Source organism: Anser cygnoides, chromosome W, assembly GCF_040182565.1.
Source record: "Anser cygnoides isolate HZ-2024a breed goose chromosome W, Taihu_goose_T2T_genome, whole genome shotgun sequence".
NCBI classification, from domain to species: Eukaryota; Metazoa; Chordata; class Aves; order Anseriformes; family Anatidae; genus Anser; species Anser cygnoides.
Genome location: NC_089911.1, coordinates 12,718,753 through 12,740,954, shown reverse-complemented (window position 1 = coordinate 12,740,954; position 22,202 = coordinate 12,718,753). Strand labels below are relative to the sequence as shown.

General features: G+C 40.3%; 1 protein-coding gene across 4 annotated transcripts in view; it reads left to right on the top strand.

Annotated features, from left to right (window-relative positions):
- LOC125179686 (kinesin-like protein KIF2A) overlaps positions 1-14,893 on the top strand; it is a 155,926-nt gene extending 141,033 nt beyond the window's left edge. For 2 of the 4 annotated variants that reach the window (XM_066987374.1, XM_066987376.1), the window contains 5 exons: positions 2,933-3,046; positions 3,839-3,989; positions 5,570-5,671; positions 10,633-10,768; positions 13,099-14,893. In XM_066987374.1, coding sequence (XP_066843475.1) covers positions 2,933-3,046; positions 3,839-3,989; positions 5,570-5,671; positions 10,633-10,768; positions 13,099-13,184 — 589 coding nt within the window. In that variant the 3' untranslated portion in view covers positions 13,185-14,893. Of the gene's footprint in view, positions 1-2,932; positions 3,047-3,838; positions 3,990-4,423; positions 4,543-5,569; positions 5,672-10,632; positions 10,769-13,098 lie in introns of those variants that run through there. The other 2 variants (XR_010827346.1, XM_066987375.1) reach the window with 2 other exon arrangements.
- Positions 14,894-22,202: the final 7,309 nt, after the last annotated feature.

The following is a 22,202-nucleotide window of genomic DNA, read 5'->3' as shown; positions in this document are numbered from 1 at the left end:
GAATAGTGTAGCCAGCAGGACCATGGAGGTGATTGTCCCCCTGTACTCTGCTCTGGTGAGGCCACACCTCGAATGCTGTGTTCAGCTTTGGGCCCCTCACTACAGGAAGGACATTGAAGCCCTGGAGCATGTCCAGAGAAGGGCTACAAAGCTGGTGAAGGGTCTGGAACACAAGTCCTATGAGGAGCGGCTGAGGGAACTGGGGTTGTTTAGTCTGGAGGAGAGGAGGCTCGGGAAACCTTATTGCTCTCTACTACTACCTGAAAGGAAGTTGTGGGGAGCTGGGGGTCGACCTCTTCTCACAGATAACCAGCGATAGGACCAGAGGAAATGGCCTCAATTTGCACCAGGGGAGGTTTAGGTTGGAAATTAGGAGAATTTCTTCTCAGAAAGAGTGGTCAGGCATTGGAATGGGTTGCCCAGGGAGGTGGTGGAGTCACCGTCCCTGGGGGTGTTTAAGGAAAGGTTGGATGTGGCACTTAGGGACATGGTTTAGTGAGTAATATCGGTGGTAGGTGGACGATTGGACCAGATGATCTTGGAGGTCTTTTCCAACCTTAATTATTCTATAATTCCATGATTCTATAATGATTATAATAATAATAATAATAGAAAAAGCAAGTGATGCACATTGCAGTTGCTCACAACCTGCTGACCGATGCCTAGCCCATCCCTGAGTAGTGGTCCCCGCCCACCCCAGCCAGCCACCCCATATTAATTGCTCAGCATGACATCACATGGTATGGAATATCCCTTTGGCCAGTTTGGGTCAGCTGTCCTGGGTCTGTCCCCTCCCAGCTTCTTGTGCACCCTCAGCCTCCTCGCTGGTTGGGCAGTATGAAAAAGCTGAAAAGTCCTTGACTTAGTGTAAGCACTGCTCTGCAACAACTAAAACATCAGTGTGTTATCAACCTTATTCTCATCCTGAATCCCAAACACAGCACCCTACCAGCTACTAGGAGGAAAATTAACTCTATGCTAGCCCAAACCAAGATACAGAGTAAATGCCTATCACTGTAAAGTTGTATTGTGTTTTTTGTATTTTTTTTCTAGGAATATAATATCATTTTCATAGTACAGTTAGTTCTTAGGTGCTGAGCACCACTGTGTGTACAGTATCACAGTATCACAGTATCACAGATTTCTAGGTTGGAAGAGACCTCAAGATCATCGAGTCCAACCTTCGACCTAACACTAAGTACTCCACTAAACCATATCGCTAAGCTCTACATCTAAACGTCTTTTAAAGACCTCCAGGGATGGTGACTCCACCACCTCCCTGGGCAGCCCGTTCCAATGCTTAATAACCCTTTCGGTAAAGAAGTACTTCCTAACATCCAACCTAAAACTCCCCTGTCGCAACTTTTGCCCATTCCCCCTCGTCCTGTCACCAGGCACGTAGGAGAACAGACCAACCCCCACCTCTCTACAGCCTCCTTTAAGGTAACTGTAGAGAGCGATAAGGTCGCCCCTGAGCCTCCTCTTCTCCAGGCTGAACAAGCCCAGCTCCCTCAGCCGCTCCTCGTAAGACTTGTTCTCCAGACCCCTCACCAGCTTGGTCGCCCTTCTCTGGACTCGCTCAAGCACGTCCATGTCCTTCCTGTAGCGAGGGGCCCAAAACTGAAGACAGTACTCAAGGTGCGGCCTCACCAGAGCCGAGTACAGGGGCACAATCACTTCCCTAGACCTGCTGGCCACACTGCTTCTTATACAGGCCAGGATGCTGTTGGCCTTCTTGGCCACCTGGGCACACTGCTGGCTCATATTCAGCCGACTATCAACCAATACTCCCAGGTCCTTCTCGGCCAGGCAGCTTTCCAGCCACTCATCTCCCAGCCTGTAGCTCTGCTTGGGGTTGTTGCGCCCCAGGTGCAGGACCCGGCACTTGGCCTTGTTGAACTTCATACAGTTGACCTCAGCCCATCGCTCCAGCCTATCCAGATCCTCCTGCAGAGCCTTCCTGCCCTCGAGCAGATCGACACACGCACTTAGCTTGGTGTCATCTGCAAACTTACTGAGGGTGCACTGGACTCCCTCATCCAGGTCATCGATAAAGATATTAAAGAGGGCCGGCCCCAGTACCGAGCCCTGGGGGACTCCACTAGTGACCGGCCTCCAACCAGATTTGACTCCATTCACCACAACTCTCTGGGCCCGGCTATCCAGCCAGTTTCTAACCCAGCGAAGCGTACGCCAGTCCAAGCCCCGAGCAGCCAGTTTCTTGAGGAGAATGCTGTGGGAAACGGTGTCAAAAGCCTTACTGAGGTCAAGGTAAACCACATCCACAGCCTTTCCCTCATCCACCAAGCGCGTCACTTGGTCATAGAAGGAGATCAGGTTCGTCAAGCAGGACCTGCCTTTCATAAACCCATGCTGACTGGGCCTGATCGCCTGCTTGCCTTGCAAGTGCCGCGTGATGACCCTCAAGATAATCTGCTCCATGAGCTTTCCTGGCACTGAGGTCAAACTGACAGGTAACAGGTAACTACAGTGTAAGACAGTGGGCAGGATAGGATTTAAATTTTTGTAGCTGTAGTGGTTTTATATTTTAAAATCATAGAATCATTTAGGTTGGAAAAGACCTCTAAGATCATCTACTCCAGACTCTAAAAGGAGCAGTTTAATTGAATATTGAATATCGACCAAATTTTATTTACTGCACTAACTAAATTTTGGAATTACTCTTCTGAAAACACTGCTATTGTATTCTCCTGCAGATTAGTAGCACTGTTTTTTTCCAGGTCTGTTAGTGATCTTTATCTCTATTTGCAGAAAGTTTAAATAAGTTGATGCTTTTATTTGTGTTTTAATTTAAACATAATTTATTAGGTTTTTAAACTATAAAAGAAGAATGCTTAAGAAAGAGTTGCCATTTTAACTGTGTTTATGAGATCATTTTTTCTTAATTTGATGCTGTATTTTGCTACTGCAGAGTAAAGGAATTTGGAATTAGTCCTTCGGACATTCCCTTCTCACAGGGTAGTGGCAGTCGCTCTGATCTCTCTCCTTCCTATGAGTATGACGACTTTTCTCCTTCAGTCACCAGGTCTACTTTATTCTATACATTAAATATTCATTTTGAAGTTTTTATTTTAGCTATGTATTTTTACAGACCAACCTTTCACATTATTCCCCTTGTCTTGAATCACGCACTTTTTTTTTTATTTATTTTGCTTGGCAGGTGATGGTTCTGCATGATCTGCAGTCACCTTCCCAGTACTTTTTTCATCCTCCTTAAACATCTACCCTTTGTATCCAGGCTTGCTATTTTCCTTCATACATTTAAAAAATAAAATAAATAAAATAAAATAAAATAAAATAAAATAAAATAAAATAAAATAAAATGGTGATGTCACCTTTGTATATTTAGTGAACCAAATCTGACAAGTCTGTTTAAGATATTTTTGCCTTTGAAATTATTTTAGTTTAAGGTTATATTCATTATTATTTTTTTAAAACACAGTTGGGTGCACAGAAAAAAGAAAGATGGTCAAGTTTTGGGTGTTGAATGAACTTTTCTATCATATATTATTTACTGTTAAGGAGTTCATATTGAGGAGATTTTTGTTCTCAGCATTTTAATGAGTAGTAAGAGTTAATTTTAAAAATTACTTTTGTTAGAAAATGGACTTCAATCCATATTTAGTTGAAACTGAATGGTCCATGGTTTTTACAAGTTGGACTGACGTCTTTTTGGCAAATTAAATTTGTGAAGGTAGCATCATCATCCATGTTAAATGAATTAAATTATATATAAACCCATAGAGCTTTATTTTTGGTGGTGGCTACTTTGCACAGGAAGTTATTAATTTGAAAATGAAATATTTTCTGATTGTAGGGTGAAGGAGCTGACAGTTGAGCCTAGTGCTACAGGGGATATCCGTCCCATTATACACCACACTCCCAATCAGATCGATGACTTGGACACGCAATGGAGCATGGGAATCTCTCCTCAGAGAGATGATCTCAAACTGTTATGTGAACAAAATGTGAGTAGTTTACAGCATTATATGTAAAGAGATGACAATAAATACCATGGTAGAAGAAAAAAAGATTAATGTGTATTTATAGCCTGTTAGCAGTATAATTAAGTAAATACAACACGCATCTTCACCATCTCACTTTATAATTCATTCCCATATAGAATTTAAAAAGAAAAAGGTTTCTTGAAGGGTGAGAGGAGAATATTTTATTTTTCTTTATCTTTCTCACTGATTAGGATTTTTAATGTCTAGAAAGTGTCTGTTCTAGGCGCTGATGGTTTTTAGAATGCATATTTTCCACTATAGCTTCATCTTGCGTTAGGCAGTTAGAAATATCCTGGGAAATTTGTATGTTTTGTTTAAAACACTTGTGGTTTTGAGCATTATTTTCCATGCATCCAGCACCCATTTCAAGTGAGTTTGCCTTTCTCTGCATTTAGGAATCTGGCTGCCCATCATTCCTCTTACAGACATCCTGATTTTCATGGAGTGAAACCCCAGTGCCCTGTTTGGGAGAGAACCACACCACGTTCCCAAAATGTCTCCCTGGACTGAACGAGTAGGGAGCTGGGGCTGAAAGGCATCTTCCAAAGGACATTTTCTCATTGTTAATTATCAGCAATTGTCCTGGTTCCTTAAATGTTCGATAGGGATTAAAACTCAGTTTGTGAAAATGCCAATGAAAGATAGAAAAGAAAAATCTATACTATCCTAATATATTTTTCTCAAGATTCTATTCCTTCTCAAATACTTCTTTGTGGTCTTTGCTGTATTTCTCTCATTTTAGTAATGGGCTCTAGAACATGCTATGTGATTCCGAGTTTCCCACTGGACAGACATATTCTTTCATATCACACTTTTTCATTGTTCATGTGGAATTCAATTAAGCTTTACAATGTATATTTAAAAAGATTTCAAAGGCATGGTATAAGGAACCATACTGTCTTGCTAAAAAATGAATTGCAAACTACCTAGTGCTTTCCCCTTTGATTGTTGATTATTGTCTACAGAAGTCCTGTTTGCCCGAGTTTGTAAATCTATGCTGTGCATTCTTCTAACGTATTAATCACTATGTATTTTTTAGATTTTTCACTTTAGGTTTATTTATTTTTTTCCAAAGTATGACTTTAATTTTGATTTCCTGAAATGTATTGAATGTGTTCTCTTTTCTGAAAATTATTGTCTGTCTTTTGTAGCATGCATAACAAAGGCCCTGACAGAAAACCTAGTTTTCTGTAGGTGTTAAAACCTACTAAAAATTACCGTTATTCCCTTGTTACTTTGTCTTCCCACGATTTTAACTTGTTCTTCTAATGTGGAATATTCTGTTTTCCAGTATTCACAAGGATGAGTGGCTGGAAATATTTAATGAATATGAACTAAATTTAACTATGTTAACATTTTTATTTTTATTGTCCTCTCCCTTCATTTCTGAAGGTTTTCATGTCAGAAGTATAAAATTCTATTTTTGACAAGCTCTGCTTTATGCATATTTCTTTTCATGCTCTGTGATAGGATGGAACATATTCAGTATATTTCCTGTAGCCACAGTTCTTTCCAGACTAACAAGCTTTTATTGTTTTTAGGAAGAGGAAGTTTCTCCACAATTGTTTACTTTTCATGAAGCTGTGTCACAAATGGTAGAAATGGAAGAACAAGTAGTAGAAGACCACAGGGATGTCTTCCAGGTAAAGGACGGAGCTCTGCTTTGTTTTATCCTAATACAGGAATTCAGATTTTCCCAAGTAAAGCACATATCCTGCATATGATGCAGGATATCATCTGGTCATTCCTCTGCAGTTAGGGTTTTCTAAATTATTTTATTACACTAACCCCATTGTAGCAAACAAATAGGGACAGATGTTTAGCTCTCATAACCACTAATCTTCGTCCCCAGGATGAAAGAGAAGCATGTTTTTCTATCATCCAAGAAATCTAGTAAAATTGTCTTTTTTTTTTTTTCTCACAAGCATTCCTAAATAGACTGTTCACTCTAAGAAAAGTTGCTATTTTCTTTTTACTTTCTTTTTACTACTGAGATATTTTCTGTTTTAGTCCTTTTCCAGCGTTAGCGACTGTGTTTTTTCTAGCTGCAGTAAGTTCATTCAGATTGGTCTTGAACTTTTCATTTCTATGATTCATTCTATGATTCTATGATTTCGTTGTCTAATCTATGCCAATATTCCTATTTCAAAGCTGGAAATTAATAGTAATGTCTCTATCAGAACCATTTCTGTTGACAGTTTGGTCATCTCCCTCTGAGATCCAGAAGAGACAGATATTTTTCTAACTGCCTGTTTGCTTCCTTTTTACAGATACATAAAGGTTTTCACTCTAGTCAGGGTCTTTGGAAGGAATACTGCCAATAGTGCAATGCTGGTCAGTGCCACGGATCCTTTTACATTCACAAAACAAATTGTAATAATAAGTATGAATTACTAGTTTTCAGAAGGAAATGTGAGTTGCTTCTGTTCATAACCTAAGAGTCTTTAGGCAGGCCATCCATTTGGCATGTCTACTGCGAGAGAATAGCAGAACATTAAACCTGTAGGGAATACACAGATCTCCTAATGTAGGCATCAAACTTAATGGAACATTGATGTGTATTCATGTAATACAGTAAGATACTAAATAAAACATTTTACAACAGATGTAGAGATTTAGTTATGAAACACTAGTCCCGAAGACACAGAAGTGTGAAAGTCTTATGCCATAGCTGTGTCCTAATGCTTGGGACATCTGGAAAGACAAGTTGCATTAGTTTAAGATGTTATTGCCTCTGTGTGTCCATCTGGCCTTCTGCTGGAGATTACTGCTGCTCACAGCAGTCACTAGAAGGAAATGTGTTTGAGCCTCAGCTCCCTTAGTTCACAGCATGGCTTGTTAGTTTATGCCATGGGTGGAGGTGGGATGCACCAATACAAAATCTACAAGCTGTACCAGGCAGAAGTTGTTTTCTGTCAGCTTTCTTCTGGAAGCTGTTGATTCTGGGATATGAAATATCCTATCCTGACAAAAATGCCTAAAATACACCAATGGAATGAAGTGTGCTCTGGACATGTCTGTCTTCCTGTGATTCTTGAATGTATAAGTTTACATTAGATGAGATGAATCCTGTCCCAATGTGAGCTCCATCTGTGTGAAAAAGCATACATGGGGTTTGGATGATGCTTTCGCTATTACTTGGGCTACTGAGCGCAGAGGGGAAGAGCTAATTTTAGTATTTCAGGCCCTGCATGCCTAGAACTGTCAGCTGCTTTCTCTTTTAAAACCAAAGCATTTCAAATGAGATCAGTTCTCCTGATCTTAGCTTTGCATGGTTCTGTAAGCTTTAAGCTCTTGGTTGCATTCTTTGCTGCGAGACTATTTTTTTAAATTCCTCTTTTTTTGGTAATATTTGGAATGCAAAGGTGCCCAAGAGCTGGTTTAACCAACCTTTACAATACTCTTGTCTATGTGAGGAGTTAGCACATGCAATAGAGAGCTTAAAATAGCTCTTCTTCTTCTCTCAAAACTGGTTTTGAGTATGGACAGAATTATCTTTGCTCCATGATTGTAATAACAACACCGTGATTGTAGTCAGTGGAAACCATCCTGTACTTAAAACTGAAGCCTGACTTTAGAACCACATAATGTTATGTTTGCTGATATGGCTGTTATAATTAAGAAACTATGTAGAAAACACACAACTTTGCTGAAATGGGAATAAGGATTCATTTTAGGATTGAAATCTGTTATAATGAGGTGACTAGACAGTATAGAAATGTGGTCATCTTGAGAAAAGGAGTAATTCAGCTTTTTGTCTTGAAACTAGTACCTTTGCTAATGTATTTCATAGAATCATAGAATGGTTTGGGTTTGTGGTAGTTTTACCCTACTGGGCAGCCAAACTCCACCACAACTGCTCTCTCATTCCTCCTCAGAAGAAGAGGGGGGGTGGGAGAAGAAAGTATGCTGGAAAGAAAAAAAAAGGCTCACAGGTTAAGGTAATGATAATTTAATTAAAGGGAAAAGGAAAAGGGAAAAAAAAACAAGCAAAGGCTGCGTGGAAGCACAGAGGGAAGAAAAAAATGTATTTTCTACTTCCCATCAATGAGTGATATTTGTCTACGTCCCAGGAAGCAGGGCCTCAACATGCGTAGCAGTTGTTTGGGAGCAATTGCTCTGCTCAGCAATAGAAAAAACATTGGTGCGATACCAGTGCTGTTTTAGCTACAAGTGCAGAGCACAACACTATATGGGTCGCTACAGGGACAGTTAACTCCATCCCAGCCAGACCCAGCACAACCTCCACCCCTTATTCCATAACATTTGTGTCACGCTCAGGTTCCACATACTTTAGTATATTGGTATTCTTATCACCACTGTTCCCTGTCCTTTAACAGATATATATAGGTACTTCTTTCCATTCTGTAGGCCTCTCCCAAAATGTCCATAAGAACTGTTGATGATTTAGGCTTCATCTGCCAAAGTGATCACACAGGACAGTCAGAGTAGGATTTCTGGACGCCAATGCCAGCTTAGCTCAAGTCGTTGCTGCACTTGCCCAGTTCCTTGCGAAGCTGACCTGTTGTTGGTTCTGCAGTGTCTTCCTACAACACAGGAAGAGGAGGAGGTACCATTCCTGATATCGTCCACAAACTGACTTCCAGAGGAGGAAAAAGAGAGAGTGTAGTTGTTAATATTCTCCAAGAGATAGTTCTCAAAGGACAGAGATGACAGTAATGCAGGGCCCGAATACCAGATTAGGCTCAAGGCCAGTGCTTTACAGAACAGCAAACTGAAAAAAACAGACACAGGCTTTAACAAACTCTCCAATCTGCCTATAGCAGATTGGAGAAGAAGTAGAAGGGAGAGTAGAAGGGAGTAGAAGGGAGAACATGGCAGATCACATAAAACAGGATGACATAGAAAAATATTAACAGCAATTCAGACAGCATTGTGACTAGCAACTGTAAACTAAATTCTAATTGCAAGTTCCCGTTAAAGCACTCTGATCAAATCTATTGTTATCTCAACCCTTCAAGCCCCATGTTGGGCACCACAAACAACTGTGGTGGTTTTACCCAGCTGGGCAGCTGAGCTCCACCACAACTGCTCTCTCACTCCCCCTCCTCAAAGGGAAAGGGGGAGAAAATACAATGGAAAGTGCTCAAGGGTTGAGATAAGGACAGGGAGATCACTCAACAGTTATTGTCACGGGTAAAACAGACTCAGAGTAGGGAAATTAATATAATTTATTACCTATTACTAACAACCTAGGGCAATGAGAAACTCCAAAAAACTAAAAATACCTTCCCCCCCCCCACCCTCTTCCACCTCCTCCCTCCGAGTGCCACAGGGGAACAGGGAGTGGGGGTTGCGGTTACTCTGTAACGCTTTGTCTCCGCTGCTCCTTCATGGTCACTCTCTTCCCCTTCTCCAAGGTGGAGCCCCTCCCACAGGCTACAGTCCCTGCCGAACTGATCCTACATGGGCTTCCCATAGGCAGCAGCTCTTCAAGAACTGCTCCAATATGGGTCTATACCATGGGGTCTATCCGTCAGGAGCAAACTGCTCCAACATGGGTCCCCCATGGTTGGCAGCTCCTGCCAGATCACCTGCTCCTGCATGGGCTCCTTTCCACAGGTCAAGCCCGAAGTCTGTTCAGGCAGGGGTTCTCCACAGGCCGCAGCCTTCTTCAGGTCAGATCCACCTGCTCCACCATGGGCTCCTCCACAGGCTGCAGGGCGGAGATCTACTCCTCTGTGGTACACCATGGGCTGCAGGGGGACAACCTGCTCCACCATGGTCCTCTTCACAGGCCGCAGGGGAACTTCAGCTCTGGCGCCTGAAGCACCTCCTCCCCCTCCTTCTTCACTGACCTTGGTGTCTGCAGGGCTGTTTCTCACTCCTCTCTCTGTCCCAGCTGCTTTTGTGCAGCAGTTTTTTTCCCCCCTTTCTTAAATATGTGCTCACAGACACAACCACCATTGCTTATTGGCTTGACTCCGGCCAGTGGCAGGTCCCTTTTGGAGCCAGCTGAAACTGGCCCTTATCTAACATGGGGCAGCTTCTGGACTCTTCTCACAGAGGTCACCCCTGCAGCACCTCTGCTACCAAAATATTGCCATATAAACCCAGTACACCCACCTTTTATTGCTGAGTGTGATATCATATGGTATGGAATATCCCTTTGGTTGGTTTAGGTCAGCTGCCCTGGTGATGTCCCCTCCCCCTCTTCTTGCCCACCCCCAGCCTGCTGGCTTTTCGAGGGGGGGGGATTGGAGGGAGTCTTGATGCTGTGCCAGTATTGCTCAGCAATAGACACAACACTGGAGTGATACCAGTGCTGTTCTAGCTACGAGTGCAGAGCACAGCACTGTATGGGCTGCTGCAGGGAAAGTTAACTCCATCCCAACCAGTCCCAGTACAGGGTTTGAAGGGATCTCAAAGACCTTATAATTCCAACCCCCCTGCCAAGGCCAGGGACACCATCCACTAGACCAGGTTGCTCAAAGCCCCATCCAACCTGGCCTTAAACACTGCCAGGGCTGAGGCATCCACAACTTCTCTGGGCAACCTGTTCCAGTGCCTCACCACCATCAAAGAATTTCTTCTTATTTACTTGTTTTTGTTTTTTGTTTGTTTGTTTTTAATTTTTATCTAGGAATCTATTAGATGGCTGGAAGATGAAAAAGCCCTTCTTGAGATGACAGAAGAAGTAGACTATGATGTGGATTCTTATGCTACACAACTTGAAGCAATTCTAGAGCAGAAAATTGATATTCTGACCGAACTTAGAGGTAGATTGCTTTTAATCAATTTTATGTGCGTTATTAGCAGTTCGTAGAGCGTGCTTATATTTTGGGATTTTTTTTTCCTCTTATGCTGTTCTTTAATGCCCTGTTGAAGTAATGCTTATTCTGCTGCCAAGAGCAAGTTCACATCTGTATTCTGTTCATCCTAGTTTAAAAGACTCCAGGAAGTAGGAACTTGTTCCTCCAACTTTCCTTTTCTTTTCCTTTGTTCCAAAATGATAAAGAGAGGGAAAAGAAAAGCCAAAAGAACTGTACAGAAAAAAAAAATAAGGTAATGCAATGAGGAAAAATTAGCTGCAACTCCCACCTCCTGCTCTGTTGCACTCTGTGGTGTAGCAGGGAGTCTGCTGTCATTTTTTTTTTAATTTGTGCTTTAAGAGTTGCATCAAGCTCTGAGTAGCTTGTTTGTTAGTCTACTTTTTTCTTCAGCAGCCTTTCTGTCTGAATTTTACCAGCCTCTCTTTGTTAAAAAAAAAAAATGCAGTTAATTAGTGCCTGTTCCACTTGTCATCTAAAATCATCTTGTCAGCTTGATACCTCATGGAGATTTATTTTTCATTTTAGATTCTGTATCTCTTTGCACTCCAGCAGGCATGTTACACTGGTGAAAATTCAAGGATTTTTTTGTTGTTGTTTTTGTGGTTTTTGTTGTTTTTTTTTTCTTTTTCTTTTGTTTTTTGGATCCACATTAGAAAATTCCTTAGAAGATAAAATCTTAGATTTTTCTCAGTCTGAGTATCTACTGTAGGTTATAAGAATGCATTAAGCAAATCAGATGTGACCTGCTCAGCAAAGAATTGGTTGTATGTTCCTTTGCTTCTTACAAACTAAATGATGGCTTCCTCTTCAGGAAGAGACAATTTGAGACACCAGCAGCGAGAAAACACAGTTTAGGTGATTCTCTGTTCTTCTAAAGCTTATTAGATACCTCTTTTGAAACAAGACACTGGAGGTAAAGGTTATCTAAGAGATCCTTGTGTCTTTACAGGCAGGATGATGCTTGTATAGCTTTACAGAAGGGAAGTCAAAGATTCTCCCAGTAACTTCTGTGTTCTGCTGGTGGCACATAATGGTCACTGCATATTTCATTTTTTTTCCCCTTTCACTTTGGAACTAATTTCTTCACGCTGTCATTATGTTTTCCTTCATCTTCTTGGACCTATCACAGGAGAGTGGGGGGAAGAGGCATAGAAATATGAAGGAATGCCATGCTTCCTTTCTCAGGTTTCTCCCTCTCTCCTGATAGTTATGATTAATTTTTTTAAATGATGTGTTTATCCATTTACAGTGAAAAACTTCAAAAATATAATCACAAATGCATTCATAGGAAAATCATAGAATCATAGAATTACCTGAGTTGGAAGGGACCCACAAGGATCACTGAGTCCCAACTCCTGGCTCCAGAAAGGACTGCCCAAAAATCAAACCGTATGTCTGACAGTGTTGTGTAACGCTTCTTGAACTCCAGCAGGCTTGGTGCCATGACCACTTCCCTTGGGAGCCTGTTCCAGTGCCCAACCACCCTCTTAGTAAAGAACCCTTTCCTAATATCCAACCTCTACCTCCCCTGTCACAGCTTCATGCCATCCCCTCGGAGCCTATTGCTGGTCACCAGAGAGAAGAGATCAGCGCCTGCCTCTCTCTTCCCCTCATGAGGAAGCTGTAGGCTGCCATGAGGTCTCCCCTCAGTCTCCTCTTCTTTAGGCTGAACAATCCAAGTGACTTCAGCCACTCCTCATACATCTTCCCCTGTAGACCCTTCACCATCTTCATAGCCCTCCTTTGGACTCTAATAGTTTTATGTTTTTCTTGTATTGTGGCACCCAAAACTGCACACAGGACTCAAGGTGAGGCTGCACCAGTGTAGTGCAGATAGGGGAGCACAAAATAGGGGAGAATGTTGCTGATCATACACTAAGATACAATTTTGTCTGCTTTTAAGAATGATTCGGAAGCTGCTGGGAAGGAAAAGGAAGTATGCTGTGTGTATCTTCCTGTACTCTGTAAGTTAGAAGCAGAATTTAAGCACAAACAGGTTACATACTTGGAGTGCAATTGTGTAGTTTCCAAATCTATCCTGCCTAGAGACGGGTAGCATCTAAGAAGGGACTAAGTTGCTAAAAAGCTTGTTTGTATGGTGAGTACTGAATTTAAGCTTATCTTAATCCTCTTGGAGTTTCTTGTAGCTTCAACTGTTTTTGTGGAGGAATTTTCTTTGTTGTGCATTAGGGCAGGGTTGTGGAGTTCAGGGCTTAGTTTCAAGATCTTTGTTGGGTACAAGCACATCAGTACTCATTCTCTCTTTTTCATTAAAGATAAAGTGAAATCTTTCCGAGCAGCTCTACAGGAGGAGGAACAGGCCAGTAAACAGATCAACCCGAAAAGACCACGTGCCCTTTGAAATGGGCCTTTGCTGCTAAAGGAATCCACAAACCCTTACTGCTGTAGCACACATTTGTTACAAAACCCAGTGGCTGTAAGAACTCAACTACTTGAAAGTGTGAAAACATTAGAAATGTCTGTGGAAATGTCCTGTTTCTTATTCACCTGAATTACATTTTTGGTTTTGTGTGAAATGCTCCTATGATGTCTACAAAATGCTTCTAGACCAGACGGTACAACCATGCAGGGTTCAGATCCATGAAGCACTTTGTTTAAAATATTTCATTTATTCAAATTGTGAATTTTATGTTTGGAAAATTTGCCAAGTTTTTAATAATGAAGTAGAACTGTGGCCATTAAAAAGTCACAATATTTCCTTTTAACTGTGTTCAGTTTTGTTACAAAGACCAGCTATGCAGTTCTAAATTGTGTTTGCGTGCATGCACACCTCACTCATGGTTGTATATAGTTTCTCTTCTACAGGCAGCTGTGCTTACCTCTTCCCATTCTGTGCCTTGATGAAGGCTACTTAACCCTAAACATCCTCTTTCTGAAGCACAGACTCAATAAACAACATTCCTTAGTCAATATTAATTACTTTTAGTCTGTGTACATTTTTAATGTGTTTTGAGACTTTTTTTTTTGGTAGCTAGATCATTCATTTCACAGGATGTGCCACATCATTTGAACAGGAACTGCAAGAGCTGTTAGAGTGGACAAACAGCTGGACTTTCCATCCTCCTTGTAAAAAATCTGGAATCTAGATTTATTTGAATACCATAAAGAATAGTTATGCAATTCAAACATTTTTCTCAAGGAAAAAAAGAATCAAAAAAACAAAAATATAAATTAGTCGATGTATAAAAAAAGTAATGTTTAAGTACTGAGGAGAGTTGTAACAGGATAATGCTGGTATGTAGTATGTGGTATGGGATGATAATGCTGTCAGAAAAAAGGTACAATCTGAGCTCTGTATATGGATAGGATAACTGTCAAAGTTCAAGGATCCAGCTAAAGAAATATATATTGGCTTTTCACCTACTGTTAAAATTTGGGTTTTGATCCATGACAGACTTACATGTACATTAACTGTAGTTTGCAGGCAGTTTGAGTCGCTCTATTGCTTTAAATAAATAAAAAAAAAGTAGTTAATACCTATATTTCCCTTTATATACAGTGCCAACAGCTGAAAAGAGGGGTGAAATTGCATCATTTGAGGATTTGCATATCTCTACCTAGTGCTAGTTGAAATCTCTCAAGTATCAAGTACCTGAATTCTCACAAAGAATGCGTATCAGCACTTTTTAGTTGGTGTCACTCAAGTTACTTTTGCAAATCAGTATCCAAAAGATTGACCTTTCACGTAAGAACTTCTTGTCAAATGAAGAGTTATAGACCTCTCTAGGAGTTTTCCCTGTTTCCAGGAGTCTTCCTATCGGCAGACTTTCACTTGGAACTGTTTAAACATTACTTGTGGAATACAAACCTTGTTCATTTGAGCCAGGCTGGGAGGAAAATAAAGGGAATGCAATGAAAAACAAGATAAATGAGCCAGGAATTCTCATAGTGTTTAATGTTTGCACCTCCTATAAGAAGGTAGGCTATAAGAAGTTCTTGTTGCATCATGGTTAAAAATTAAAAAAACAATCCTCCTGTGTGTAAACATGAAAAGTGAAACAACAATGTAGATTTTACATAATGTGTTAAATAAATTAAGCTATTAACTGAGTTACAGATGAGAATTTACTTCTATGAAAGGTCTGTTCTGCTTTGGGAAGGGGTACACTTTGTAAACACATGCAAGTTATTGCACTACTAAAAAGGCCTCTGATTTCAGAATGAGTATTTACTTCTGGAAATGACCATTCTGTGCAAATTTGTAAGGTAGGAAGATGTTCCCTAGATCCCTGTCCTGACTTTTGTTTTGCAGCAGATCTCAAAGAAACATCATGGCTTGTCAGGTACCAGATGGAAGTCAAAATTATGTCTAGAGGCTGTTAAGAGACTACCTTTGTGATAGAGCCTGCTGTAAAGATTAGATTGACACTGAGACTGAAGCAGTGAGAATTAAGATAGATAAACAATTGATATGGCTGGTTACAGCACTTGAATTCCTGTAACCCATTGCTCTGATGGGCTGACATTATTTGGATAGTACTCCGAGAAGTATATACTGTTTTGTGCGCTGTACAACAAAAACATTTATGAAGAGCATGATGCAAAGCTCCTACATTTGTTCCTTCTGTCTTGGTCTGTGCGTATTGCTGTGGCTACTTAACCATCACTCAAATTGTTTTGATAGGCAGTGAAGCAGTACTAGAGTTGTTAAATTCCTCTTTCAGGATGCCTGCAAATTCAAGTACATGTTTCTGAATCATTGACTTTTAACATATTGACATTGGACTTGTATAAAATTAAGTTGAATTTTGGAAAAGGATTCGGTAATGTTTCTTCTCTACTTATTGTGGTCTTATGGAAAAAGAGATGCCACCCATGAGACAGATGACTTACGTTTGTTAATACAGAGTTATGCCTTTACCTCCGCATGATGCTACAAAAAGTTAATAATTACTGTTTTCATGAATCATAAGACAAATCAAAGTAGATTTTTCTTTTGATGGCCATGATACAAGTTAACACAAATTTCATTGGGAAAATTCTGCCTTGTCCTTAATAAAAAATATCTAACTGTGGTGGCTTTAGCATCCTGGGCAACTAAACTACACCATAGCTGCTCTCTCACTCCCCCTCCTCAAAGGAAAAAGGAGGAGAAAATACGATGGAAAGGGCTGAAGGGTTGAGATAAGGACACAGAAATTGCCAATTACTGTCATAGGCAAAACAGACTCAGAGGGAAATTAATATAATTTATTGCCTATCACTAGCAGACTAGAACAGTGAGAAACTAACAGCAAACTAAAAACAACTTCACTTCACACACACGCCCCCCTCTTAAGTAGTGCAGGGGAAGGGGGGTTGTGGTCAGTCCCTAAAGCTTTGTCTCTGCCGCTCCTTCTGTTGTGGTTTAACCCGGCCGGCAGCTAAACACCACACAGCTGTTCACTCACCCTCCCCCCTCCCTCTCTGGGATGAGGGAGAGAAACGGGAAAGTGAAGCCTGTGAGTTGAGATAAAGACAGTTTATTAAGACAGAAAAATAATAATAACAATAATAATAATAGTGTTACTAATAATAATAATTTGTGTGAAACAAGTGATGCACAATTCAATTCCTCACCACCCGCTGACCGATGCCCAGCCTATCCCCGAGCAGCCGGCCCCCCCACCCCGGCCAGCCACCCCTATATATTGTTTAGCATGACGTCAGATGGTATGGAATACCCCTTTGGCCAGTTTGGGTCAGCTGCCCTGGGTCTGTCCCCTCCCAGCTCCTGCTGCACCCCCCAGCCTGCTCGCTGGCAGGACAGAGCAAGAAGCTGAAAAGTCCTTGGCTTAGTGTAAGCACTGCTCTGCAACAATTAAAACATCAGTGTGTTATTAACATTCTCATCCTAATCCAAAACATAGCACCCTACCAGCTACTAGGAGGAAAGTTAACTCTGTCCTAACTGGAACCAGGACACCTTCTTAGTCACTCTCTTCCCCTGCTCCAACGTGGGGTCCCTCCCATGGGATGCCGTCCTTACCGAACTGATCCGGCGTGGGCTTCCCACAGGCAGCAGCTCTTCAAGAACTGCTCCAGATATGGGTCCATACCACGGGGTCCATCTGTCAGAAGCAAACTGCTCCAGTCTGGGTCTCGCATGGACAGCAGCTCCTGCCAGGTCACCTGCTCCTGTGTTGATTCCTCGCCATGGGCTTCAGTTCCAGTCCAGAGTCTGCTATGGCAGGGGCTCTCCATGGGATGCAGCCTCCTTCAGGTTAGATCCACCTGCTCCACAGTTGGCTCCTCCACAGGATGCAGCATGGAGATCTGCTCCACCATGGTCCTCTCCACAGGCTGCAGGGAAACTTCTTCTCTGGTGCCTGGAGCACTTCCTTCTTCACTGATCTTGGTGTCTGCATGGCTGTTTCTCTCACATTTTCTCACTCCTCTCTCCTAGCTGCTGTTGCACAGCTTTCCCCCCCTTCTTAAATACGCTTTCACAGAGACGCAACCACCATTGCTCATTGGTTTGGTTCTGGACTTTTCTCACAGAGGCCACCCCTGCAGCTCCTCTGCTACCAAACCCTTGCCACATAAATCCAATAAAATAATCCAAACTATATTAAGACAGTTCAATAAGTCTGTCAGGGAACAGAAATGCATTGCTTTGAACCTCACTGAAAGCTTTGATCTTTGCTAAAACTCCTCAGTGACTTGAGGTACAAAGTTATTTTCTTATGAAAATAGCTGCCTTACTGTACAGTTGACAAAAAAAAAAAACACCAACGAAAAACCATCTGGCCAGTTGCTAACTTTCTGCTGATTCCTACAAGGGGTTTGATGGCAGTAAGGGGGGGGGGGGGGGGAAGGAGATGATGAGTAGTAATTTTAGATACCTCAGTGATGCTTTCATAACTATCCCACACCAAGCCCATAAGATAAATGTTCCTGTTTCTGAAAAACACTTATTGGGATTTCTCTAATGGAAGCAGGTTACTAACAGATCTGGAATGCTGGTAGGTACCAGTGGACAAATGGAAGAGACCGTCATGTCAACTCAAAAGAAAGTTTTAAAGTATTTTTTTAAAACAAACAAAAAACAAATGGAATTACTACAAATCCATTTTTGTTGTGCAGACCAGACTTATGAGCTGTACTGTAAGTTTTGCAAGAATATACCGAGATGGAGTCCATGGCCAAAGAACACAGATTTCAGTTATGGCAGCATTGATCTTCATGTCATTGAGTATATTTAAAAATACACTGTTCTGTGGAAATCTAGCACCTCACTTCAGTACTGAAATAATTTAATACCTTTAAAATACAGGGCAGCATCTTCTTGCCTATTATCTGTGATAAAATTGTATGCAATGTTCTTAACAAGAACCAGATTGCGCATGATGTATTCTGTTTATTGCTTTTGTGAGAAGAGCTTGTCCCATTGCAGTCACTCTGGTTTAGGTAAGGCTTAGATAACAAAATATAGATTCTACTGTAAGAGTGACAGATCTGTGAGAAATGGATGCCTTCGTAATTGAAGCCATGCAACAGTCTGGAAGTGAAATATTCATGTTATAATTTCCCACTAATTTATATTGCTGATTAAGTCATTTCCAAGACATACTGGCTGGCAAAGAAGATACAAAAATACCACAAAAGCAGTCATTGTTCAAGTGCTATAAAAAAATGTTACAAAGGTTATACTAGAAGCTACTATTAAGTTTGCCATTTTAGAGATGTAGATATATTTCCAGCACAGTTATTTATATTGTACCCTACCAGGTTTACCACATCTCGTTAAAGAGTAATAGCTGCATTAAATTGTTATGCTGAGAAGTGGCTAGGAATTTTATCTTTAATTAGGAGAGGATTCCTGTTCCAACTTAAATTACTGACCAGAAGAATAGAATATAGTAATCAATTACTAAAATTTCCAAATTATGCTATAGATCAAGGCCTAATTCTCAAGACAGATGGACAGGGAAGGGCTGCATAAGTCTCCAGAGAAGTTACGATAACCAATTCTGTTATTAGAGCTATTTTTAGAAGATACATAGAAGTATCTAGTACACAAGTTACAGAAGTAGGAATCTTTAGTTTGTTCTGAATACTGTAAGCAGCAGTTAAAATATATATAGGGTTTAAGTGCTTCTTCATGTTTAGGACTGGGAAGCAAAAAGTGTCTGGTATTCAGAGGAAACCAGGGCTAGTATTTTCCCTATGTAACCCAATACCAATCTGTACAACATCGGTATAGAAGCAGGTAAAATTGAAGAGGCTTAAAAGGAAGGCCTAAAGAGAAAAGATTTACCTAATGAAGTCATCTATATTCATTGAACAGGCTCGTTTTTCAGAGTAATCAGTATCTTAGGATTGTCTGTATTTTCACCATAATTTTGAAGTTATTTCCTGTCAACAGAAAAAGATGCAAATTACTTTTCTATTCATAGCATAGAATAAGGTTAATTTAAATCATCTATTCTTTCCCTGCTTTTAGAAGAGTTATTATTTCATGAGATAAGCTGTATTTTTTTTCTTCTATGGATTGTTTTCTTTCATTGTCTGAATTTTTATATCTCAGCTCATTCACTGTAAATAAATCACAAACAGTATCGCTAAGCAGACAAAAAAAAAATCTTACTAGCTTTTTGGGAAAAAGTCAGGCCTTGAGACATGTGCAGCCAAGATATTAACAATATCCTCAGATATTTTTTTTCCACTGTAATTTAGTGACCCTTTTACATTTTTCTTTAGTAAGAGTTAAATTCTTCCCTTCCTGAAATTCTCTTAGAAAAGCTTTAACGTATTAAGCTTTTCAGTTCTGATTTTTTTTATTCTTATGTTAGTATTTAGGTCACAGTACACAGGAATAGAATTTAATATATTAAAAAGGATCAGTGAATTCGGTAATTATGATCCAGCAACTGCTCTACAGCTCTTGACCTGAAAGGAATACAAGTCTAAAATGAAAACTGAACTTGTTGTTTTATTCAACTGATTCTTAATCTTTACGATAAAAAGCAATTAATATAATTAAACTACAGAGAGCTGTTCTTTTTGAATAACTGCCCAGTAGAGTTTTCTTCTAAAAAGTTTCATATGCTGAGGTCACAAACTCTTCTGATAAGTTCTCCATCATGGTTTATCCCAGACTCTGCTAGCATGTATATAACACTGCTAGACATTTGCACAAAAGAAATGGTTAGTTGGATGGACTCTGAAACTCCGATAAATTTACCTCTAATAAATGTTACTTAAAGGCTACAGAGAGTATCTTGTCTATCCTAACAAAGGTTATCCTTACTAGACAATCACGTTCCTGAAATTAAAGTGTTCAGTATTTAATCAAAGGAACATACAACTGCTATAAACAAGAACAAACACTATTGACAATTTCACAACAACACTGAACACAAAAATCTTTCAGGAAAGTATCTTTCTTAATGCAAAAACCATGCAGCCTTGGACAAGGCAATACAAAAGGAGGAAAAATAAACCAAAAAAACTTCACCCACAAAAACATTTCAATTGTTCTTTTTTGTGCCTAGGCACTACTGGCTAGATCTTAATTGCTGAGAAGGCAGATACTTCAAGAAAATCTGGCTAATGCTGGGCAAGGCTGAAATGGTCTTGAAGATCAAAGTATTTCAAAAATTAACTTGAAGAATACTATCCTATAACATGTCTTATCTTCAAATGACTCTGTAACGTCTATGAGAAGTTCTCATAGGCCCTCCTTTGATCATAAGTAACAAACTCATCAGCTGGAAGAGTTTCTGGGAGATGGGAAGTACTATGAAAGGAACATTATGAGTAACAACTCTCCAACTGACATGGAGATGGTACTTCAGCCTTATCAGAAATACTATAAGAAAATCATAAAATATTCCGAGTTGGAAGGGACCCACAAGGATCATCAAGTCCAACTCCTGGCACCACACAGGTCTACCCAAAAATTCAGACCATATGACTAAGAGCACAGTCCAAACGCTTCTTAAATTCCAACAGGCTTGGTGCCATGACTATGCCCCTGGGGAGCCTGTTCCAACACAGGAGCTGCACCTAAACTGATGGTGGCACATGCAGGTAATGTACTAATGCAAGCCTGATCAGTAGAGGAGTATTTTGGTGTTCTGTAAATGCCAATGGATACTTCGTAGTGAAATCAGCATAAAAAAAGTAAAGAGAAAAACAAATGAAATTAAATACTAATATTAGTATGTTACATTGATATTAGAGTATCCAATGCTTTACCTGGAAGTTGATAGGTGGTGGTTGGTTCTTTGGCTCTATTCTGACAACGCTGGATTCAACTTTGGGATGAGGTCTGAAGTTGTTCTTTCCAACCTGTTAGAAGTTAGACAGTTGCACAAATAAGCAGGAAATTCTCACATTCTACTCTCTTTGATAGCTTTGTAAGCTAACACAGAATAACATCCCTTCATCAGATCATCCACTCAAACTAATAACTGAGTATTAATAAGAAGTCTGCAGTATAGATCCTGATTTTACAACCAAAGTACAAATTCCTTTTGAAACATAAGTATTGCACACCTGAGAGTAAAGGAAATGAGAAAATAAATTCTAAGTCTAATCAACTTTCAAGTCAAAAGCAGTTACGTTGTCTGTAGGTTCATGCCCAGTGCACCCTGCTAATAAACATACAGAGTCAGAATCCACACAAAGGTCTTTTAATTATTTAATTAAAGACATAACTCTGCAGAGTCAGGTGCTTGGCAATCTTTTGCAAAGCAAGCACACCTCTGGCTTGAATCACCATCATTTATACACAGCAAACTTGTGAAAACTATCTCTCTGGCTACTTTTGATTGGCTGTACCAGCTCACCTAACTCATCTCTACTGAGATTGTGCATTACAGAGGACCAGCGGGGGTGGGGCACCAAATCCCACATTAGCATGCATTATCATTTTGATAGGTGTGATTGTAATATGTTAATGACCCTTAATGAGCAAAAGGTTACCATAGGTCAGCCTGGAATCTTCCTGCAGCTGTTTTCTCCTTCTTGTTTTTTACCTTTCATCCCTTATCTTCTCTGCTTCTGCTAGCTCAAGGCTACCAGTCTCTGTTTCCTTTAAGGTTTCCTTATTTTCTCAGCTAGAGACTACACAAGCTACAAGCCTCCCTATTTTCTTCAACGTTGCTTTGCTTTTTCCCAGCTTTGGGAAAAAGTTAGAAAACACAGGTTTTTCCCCTCAGCACTTAAAGCAATGAAAGTCTATCATACACATACACACACTCCCTTAATTAGCTCAAACTCCATTTAAAAACAAAACAAAAAGCAAAAAAACTACACTGACACCTTAGCGAAACCATCCAAATTTCCTTAAAGTTACAATAGAATTTGATTCTTTATACTGCTAAATGGATAAAGATCAAAGAGATGAAGGCTAGTCTCAGAGTTGAGTGCA